Source organism: Calidris pugnax, unplaced genomic scaffold (genome assembly GCF_001431845.1).
Source record: "Calidris pugnax isolate Ruff unplaced genomic scaffold, ASM143184v1 scaffold28, whole genome shotgun sequence".
NCBI classification, from domain to species: Eukaryota; Metazoa; Chordata; class Aves; order Charadriiformes; family Scolopacidae; genus Calidris; species Calidris pugnax.
The window spans coordinates 4,177,183-4,185,237 of NW_015090842.1; the positions used below are offsets into that span (position 1 = coordinate 4,177,183).

An 8,055-nucleotide genomic window follows, 5' to 3' on the forward strand; every position below is an offset into this window, starting at 1 on the left:
AGCGGCTGAGAGGAGGAACGCTGGTGCCTGTACGAATGGGACCCTTACCTACGGGAGCGGCCCGTACCGGAGCCGCCAGCCCTCTGCCACCGCCCTCGCCTCACTGAGGGCGGGCCACGGAGGCTGCTCGGGGGGCACCGTACCGAACAGCTCGGAGGTTGTCTGCTTTTCCCAGCTGAAAAGAGGGCCGCTGGCAGTTAACACCGCCCTTCTCCGGGTAACTGTCCCCGGGAAGCTGCCGCCGACGCCCCGCTGACCCCTGACAAGGTGCCCGCCGCGACGCCCGGCCCGTTCCTCCCCTCAGAGCCCGGCTGAGGGCGGGAACGCCGCGCGCGGCCCCCCGCCTCGCGCGGCCCCCACCTCGCGCGGCCCCCCCCTCGCGCGGCCTGCCCGCCACCAATCAGAAGGCGGGGCCCGGCGATCTCGCGTGTTGATTGGACAGACCGGCCGTCGGTCAGAGAGGGGGGGGCAGAATGCGAGAGTCCGCTGTCAGGTGGGGGGTGCCAAAGATGGCGGCTGCGGAGCGGCAGGACGAGCTGGAAAGGTACCGGCCGTCCCGGGCCCTTCCCGCGCTGACACGGGGCGGTGTGTCGGCGGCACCCGAGCGGGTCAGCTCTGTGGTGAAACACCTCTCCCGCTGCCCGCGGGGGGCCGGGGCACGGCCTCGGGGTGGGTGTCACGGCGCTCCGTTCTGTTTGCTTCTAGAAAGGGAGTGAAAGAGACGGCGCGGCTGCGCCTGAGGGAGTTCGATGTCGGAGACAAGTTCTCCCGCCTGCCGCTGGCCAAAGCCTCCGTCCTGCTGCCGCTGGTGGTGCGGGAGGGCAGGCTGCACCTGCTGCTCACCGTCCGCGCCATGCAGGTGGGTGCCGGGGGTCGCCAGGGCCCCGCCGGCGGGTGGCCTGAGGGGAGGAAAACGGTGGCCGGGGGTTCGCACAGGCCCCATCCGCGAGTTCCAGGGGCTGCGGGGCCACGGTTACAAACAGATACTCTTAATATACCGATGGTTCCAGTATTTACCTGCCACAAAAATGCTGGACGCCCAGAAACCTGTGAGGGAACAAGATGATTTCCTCACCAGAAAAGGAAATTCTGATTATGTACTATGTACGCAGCCTTTATTAATGCGACTTTTCCTTTAATATTGCTCTTCTCTCATATATGAAAGGCGAGGCAACAACTGAAGCCCCCCAGAACTCTTCTGCCAGTGTTTTGTTTTCTGTTACAGCTCTTCTTTTCCACCCCTTACACCCCCATCAACTGCCTGTATTCACGAGTCATTTACTTGTCTGTTTTTCAGTGGCTGAAAAATTGAATTTTTTGGTGGTCTTGTGTAGAAATATGAAGACCCGAATAATTACAGTTACTTCACTGATAAACTGATAGTAAACAGACTTTTTACTGATCTTTGATACAAGCCTGTGACTATAATGTACTTAAAGTTACCTTATTTGAATGTGTATTTTAGTTCTTGCTCTCACCTAGATTATTTTAGTCTCATTATTCAAGTTGTCTGTCTAGATTAATCTGTCAGTCTCTTATGCAAGAAAGATGGTGAAATTTTGAAGTATTAAAGTAGGGTGTACAGTATGAATTACACAATCTAAGTGATTTCTGATAGTGGGAGTTTATGGCTTAGTTGGGTATAGGCCCAGCTTTTTGTCGTGTAGCTCTTAATAAGCTACATTTATTCTGATCTGCAGAAACCCCTAAACCACCATTGTCAGCGTCTTTTACTGGAAAGATAAAGTGATTCTGCAAAATGAACAAGTCTGTGTGTGGATCCAGGAAGAAAGGTAGAACTTTGTTATATTTAACAGTAATATTCCTTTAAATTCTAGCTGAGAAGATCACCAGGCGAAGTGTGTTTTCCAGGAGGTAAAAGGGAAGCAATCGATAAAGATGAAATTGATACTGCTCTGCGAGAAGCTAAAGAAGAAGTGGGGCTCCAGCCAGAGAAGGTGGAGGTCATCTGTAGGCTTGTGCCTGGAATTGATAAAGTAAGTGATAAACTGAGTAGATCGCCGTATTATTAGAAAATAAGCTTGGGTTATTTTCTTTTGCAAGGTTGATAAGGACCTTTTCAAACCTGTAACTCTAAATCACCACTGCTGCTTAAAGTACGCAGCCTGTGTTGCCAACAGAGCAAAGGGAAGAGATTCTTGCTCCGTTTGGCATTTGTGAGAACAGTTTTGGTGTTTCATGTCCAGTTACGGACACATGGGAGTACCAGAAGGATGGTGGAAAACTGGCGAGAGGCCAGGGGACAGGCATGGAGATAGCAAGGGGGCTGGAGCACGTGGGCTGTGAGGAGAGGCTGAGAGAAGAGGGTTTGCTCAGCCTGAAGAAGAGAAAACCAGTCTCTCTGGTTTCCAGTCTCTTCAGATACCTCCAGGGTGGTTATAGAGAAGGTGATACCAGATTCTTCTTAAGACAAAGGACACAAGCAGCAACAAAGGAAATTTTGATGAGAGAAAATTTTAGAATAACTTTCTTTTACGTGTTTGGGGCTGTTTTGATGGCTTTTTTCTTTTTTGCCTTTTAGATGAATCACTTGGTAACACCAGTTGTAGGGTTTATAGAGGATACGTTCCAGGCCACTCCTAATCCAGATGAAGTGAGTGATGTTTTTCTCGTGCCATTGGAGTACTTCATCAAGCCCTTAAATTACAAAGCCTTGCCTTACACAACCTCATCTGGTTACTCAAATTGGATGCACTGCTTTATATATGATGACCATGAACGTAAAACGTCATTCAAGATATGGGGACTTACTGCACATTTTGCTGTATTACTTGCTCTTATAATTTTTGGAAAGAGACCTACTTATGAAGTTGATTATGATCTTGACAACTTAATTTCATCTGCTGAGAATAACTTCATGAACTTATATGCAGCCGTATATGAAAGAAAGAAGAGTAATTTATGACAAATTGGTCTGGCAATTAATTTATATTAAAGGAGGAAAAAGGGTTTTGTTTATTCCCTTTGTAGCTATTGTTTGTTTGATTGAATTTCACACTTGAATTTCTTCTGAATTGGCAACCTATTAAAATTTATTTTTAAATAATCTTTTTAGTTTGACAAGCCCTAACTATATTCACACTATTTTTAATCTGTTTGAGAGTTGCCAAAAGCATAGGGTATTTTTGATGGCCTTAATGTACAGATTTGGAAGAACCTTTTTCAGTTTCTGCTATTATTTTGTGTGGTTTCCCTTCTCTATAATGAGATAATACTATTTTATCTAATTTTTGTCTGTTTGAATTAGAATGTGAGATTTTTTGGGGATCTGTCTCTTACTGTGTGATACACTGTATATGGACAACATAATGCTTAGAGTCTTGTGTGGTATCTTTAAGCATTTACAAAATGCACAATAAAATATAAAAGGTAGCAAGTGCTTTCACAATCTTGTTTTCTTTTGGTTGAGTGTGTGGAGGGAAGAGGGAGGTATGACTGTATCACCACCTAAAGAGGGAATCAGATACATGATATTCTGATAAATATGTAATTTTTTCTTAAGCTTCCCGGGACAATCCATTGTGGATTTCATCAGCCACATTTTCTGTACATCTCTTGTCTTGTACATCTTGTTCCTTTCCAGAATCATCAGCAAACCTCTCTCCCTATCAAATATGTGATAATCAAACCTGGTCATAGCATTCTAGTTAACCATATATTTGGGTTGGTTAGGACCTTTCCTTTTTATATGTCCCATTGTGATTGCTGTTTGTGAAGCAGCACAATACTGACTTCTATTCCACTTCTTCCACTAAAGTTGCTGCTTCCTTTCCTGAAAAAGCTGCCCATGTTCCTATATTTGTATACATTCGTTTCTATATTTGTATTTATGGCATTCTGTGTTTGAACAGTTGATTATTCCTACCAAATGCAGCACTCTGCCTTTGTCTTTATTGAATTACATCCTGATTATTTCAAAACAAAATGTAATGATCTACTACCACGTTTTTCAGACGTTTCCATTTTGCTGTTATCCTTAAGTTTAATGAATATATTTTCTGTTCCGTTTACAACTCGGAACAGGCCTCTGCAAAATCCCAATTGGTAATTGCCTCTTGGACAATGAACTGCTAATTAGTGCATGTGGTTTTCTAACCAGCTGTGTAACATACAGCTGGTTATATACTGGTTATAATACTGTTAGTTTCATATAGACAGACCCTTCTTGGGTTGCACACAAGAACATTGGGCAGGGCTATATAGCAGAGGGCCACGACAATGATCAGAGGGCTGGAGCACCTCTGCTGTGAAGACAGGCTGAGAGAGTTGGGGTTGTTCAGCCTGGAGAAGAGAAGGCTCCAGGGAGACCTTATAACAGCCTTCCAATACCTGAAGGGGGCTACAGGAGAGATGGGAGGGACTCCTTATCAGGGGGTGAAGCGATAGGATGAGGGGTAATGGTTTTAAACTGAAAGAGGGGAGATTCAGGTTAGATACTAGAAAGAAATTCTTTACTGTGAGGGTGGTGAGACACTGGAACAGGTTGTCCAGAGAAGTTTTGGATGCCCCATCCCTGGAGGTGTTCAAGACCAGGCTGGATGGGGCTTGGAGCAACCTGGTCTGGTGGGAGGTGTCCCTGCCCAGGGCAGGGGCTGGAACTGGATGATCTTTAAGATCCCTTCCAACTCTAACCACTTTATGATTCTACAATATTGTATCCAAAATGTGAGGATTTATAGTTCTTCCTGTACACCCAGCCTGTTCCTGACCCCGCGGAGGAAGCAAACACATTTGTCAAAAACAGTTCCTAGGAAAAAGACAATGGTTGCTAACTGTGTCCTTGTTAATTAAAGTACTTACGTAAGTACTTAAGTAAGTACTTACTTACGTAAGGGTTAATTGTTCGGATATCTTCCCAGGAATTGGAACAATCTGTCTGAGTTCTCCGGTTCTTCCCAGCCTGTGTTAGGGAAAAAGATAAAGTTCCCTAAGTTTCAAAGATAATTGCTAATAATGTCAAGATTGGTTTTTAAGAGAATGGCTGTTGCGTTGGGACGTTTCAAAAGATTCGTCCAGCCTGAACATTTTAGCATATCTAAATACTATCAAACCTTTCACATTCCTACATTAGCTCTTTTGGCGCCTGTGTTAATTATATTTGATATCAGTTGACTTTTTAAGTCAAAAGAAAGAAAGGCTTCTTTTGGCTCAGATGAAATCCTCGGAGAAGTAGTAGCCACATTTATGAAGAACAGCTTTATTTTTCATTATTAAACACTTGAGAAATTGCTAAAACATTTTTAAAAGCTTAACTTTAAACTCTTAATCACGTTATTCATATCCTCAGTGGTTTCTCTCAGTGCTAATGTATGCAGGAAAAGTAACTAATTAAAATAAGAACATTGTTAATTAAAATAGAGCAAAGCAATTAGACCTTTGATTAGTAAACAAAACAGGTACCAAGAGACGTAATTACTAACTTACCGTCCTCCTCCATTCCCAGCAGACATTTTTCTTCTTCATCTCTCAACCAGATCTGGCACAGAAATTGTACAAATTGTACAAATTCAAACCTGAGTTTGTTTTCATTTCTCTTTCTTTAAACATTATTGTGTGGAACTGTAAGGACAGCAACAACAGTTACAGCTGTTGCTCCTTCTAGCAAATGCAAGTCTTGTTGATTTTTAAATCAAATCAAGCATTTGAACTAGTTGAAAAAACTTACAGAGGTACAACCAAAAATCCTGGAGTTGTTTGCAATAAAACCACTGGGGCTCCATGCTTCACATTATGCATCCTACATACTTTTACTGGAATTAGTTTTGAAATTTGTGATGTGCTTTCTTAACTCAAAAGGCTCATTCTTTATTTAGATACCCATCTGGGATCTGAGTGCCCAAAAAACTCCCTTGAGCACAAAAAGAATAGAAGGGAATTTAAGTGCTTGCTACTAAAACTGCAGTTCTGCAAGTCCCACATTTACTAGTGGAAAATTGTTTCCTTGGGCAGTCTTCGGATAAAATTCTTCCACAATTCTTGAGGCAGAAACTAGAATATGACTCCCCCCAACCTGGGTAGCTTCCTGACTGGTCCATGTCATGGTCATAATCTCCTTCCGACCTTCAAGAGGGAATGTCTGGTGAGTGCCTCAAGCAGAACATCATGAAGTCTGGCCATACAGGTATTTTTCAGGACAATGCCTCTGAAGTATGAGGGAACTCAAAATGCGTAACCCTCACTCCTCCTGGGTAAGTGCCCTGTGTAATTACAGAGTATTAAGGGGAAGATGCAGCAGCTCCGCACCTCATGTTTTTAAAGGAGAGTGGGATTGGGCCTTGTTTGTGTGAGAACACACGAAAAGGTGGATTATCCGGGAAAAGGAATCTTCCCCTGGGCCTCGGGCTGCAGGGAAGCTGTGGAAACTAAAAAGGGAAAAGATCTAGCAAATGTGCTGTTCGAAGAGCTTCAATTGGAAAAGGCTGTCTTCTGCCAGTAAACTGTTTACAGCCTAGGACAAGTAGCTCTCCCTTATATGAAAAAGTTTAAAGCATCTAAAAAAGGCCCTGGTTTTGTTTCAGCAGGGCAGGTGCTTTGCAGTGTTCTAGTGCCTCAGTTCCTCCTCAGATCTGTCTTTAAAGTCACATATTAAGCACTTATCAAGACCTGGGTGTCCCAGTGTTCTTTCTTACTGATCCTGTGTTATACCTGAATATTATCAAAATAGATTTGAATATCCTTTCATTTTGAATGTAGTGATTTTAGAGGACTCCTTTACTTTGAATTATTGATTGGAAATGCCTTTGTGCCTGGTTTGGTTGAAGTATGGTACGTTAATAGAGCTTCCAATCTGAAAAGGTGCTTTATACATACATATTTACTCTGCTCTTTTTCTTACAAACAAATCACCAAGGCCATTGGTCAGTTGAAAAAAAAAAGGTATTAAAAATATATTCCAGATTACATTCTGTAGCTATGGGATAAGTAATGCTAGCATGACAGTAAAATGAGTGCAAAGGTCTGTATTAGGACAAGAAAATTACTGATATGATATAAAATTAACTAAAAATAAGTGACATACAGTTTAATGTGAGTCGTTAGTCATTCTTTTAGGTAACGTGCAGTGATTCAGCATTTAACATTTCTGTATTTTTGAGTCCTTGAATAATCAGGCTTTTGGTATTTAACGTTTGTATGAACGTTTAACATTTATATAGATTTGATATGTAAATTGGTATTTAAGAATTAGAACCATATATAAAAAAAAACCACCAAAACCCCGAAAATTACTTTAAAAAGGATATAGTATATATGCTAGTTTACAGCACTTCTGTGTGGGAAAAAACCATAAAATGTTCATTTTATTTCAAGAAGTTCAGTGTACGCTGCTCAATTCAAATGTATGTCACTTGCACAGCTAGAGTTCATGCAGGGTTAAGGCAGTTATAGTTAGATGAGAATGTATATATTCAGAAAGGAAATCATTGATATTCAGCCGATGCCTGAATCATATATATTAAACAAAATCAGGAGATGTTTTTGTCTTTCAAGAAGAAGGAAATTATTGATATTCAGCCTATGCCTAAATCATATATATAAAACAGAAAATCAGGAGATGTTTTTGTCTTTCAAGAAAAACCTCATGCGAGTGCTTACATGTCAATATGTATGTGATGTACCTACAGTGATTTTTTTTAGTAGGTTGCCATAGCAATGCAGTTTTCACAACAGTCATGTTAAACCATCTCCAGTTAAAAAAAAATAATAAAAAGTTATAGTAAAAAGAGTCATTAGGTAATCCCTCTGTCCCTCTAACCTTCTCTCTTCCCAAAATGTATTTGTTTCTGAATCCTTGCAGAAGCTATAATTCTGGAGCCACAATGGTCATTGTATAGGATTCTGAGTTTCAACATAAATTTCTCTATGCTTTATGATGTTAATTAAATTTACTATACCGTATGGTTGCCTCTTACTTAGTACTTCAGATTTAGGGTAGGTTTTGTTTGTTTTTCAGAATGAAAAGTATGTGTGCTGGGAAGACAAACATCCAAGTAATAATGAAACATTAATGAAGAACAATCATCCTGTTTGTCAGAA

The 8,055-nt window shown here is 41.8% G+C and overlaps 1 protein-coding gene across 1 annotated transcript; it reads left to right on the forward strand.

The window, feature by feature from the left end:
• The first annotated feature begins 468 nt into the window (after positions 1–468).
• On the forward strand, positions 469–3,394 carry NUDT7 (nudix hydrolase 7). Its single transcript, XM_014942204.1, has 4 exons — positions 469–544; positions 706–859; positions 1,839–1,997; positions 2,543–3,394. The coding sequence occupies exons 1-4, from the start codon at positions 474–476 to the stop codon at positions 2,924–2,926; spliced, it is 768 nt and encodes a 255-aa protein (XP_014797690.1). The 5' UTR covers positions 469–473; the 3' UTR covers positions 2,927–3,394.
• Positions 3,395–8,055: the final 4,661 nt, after the last annotated feature.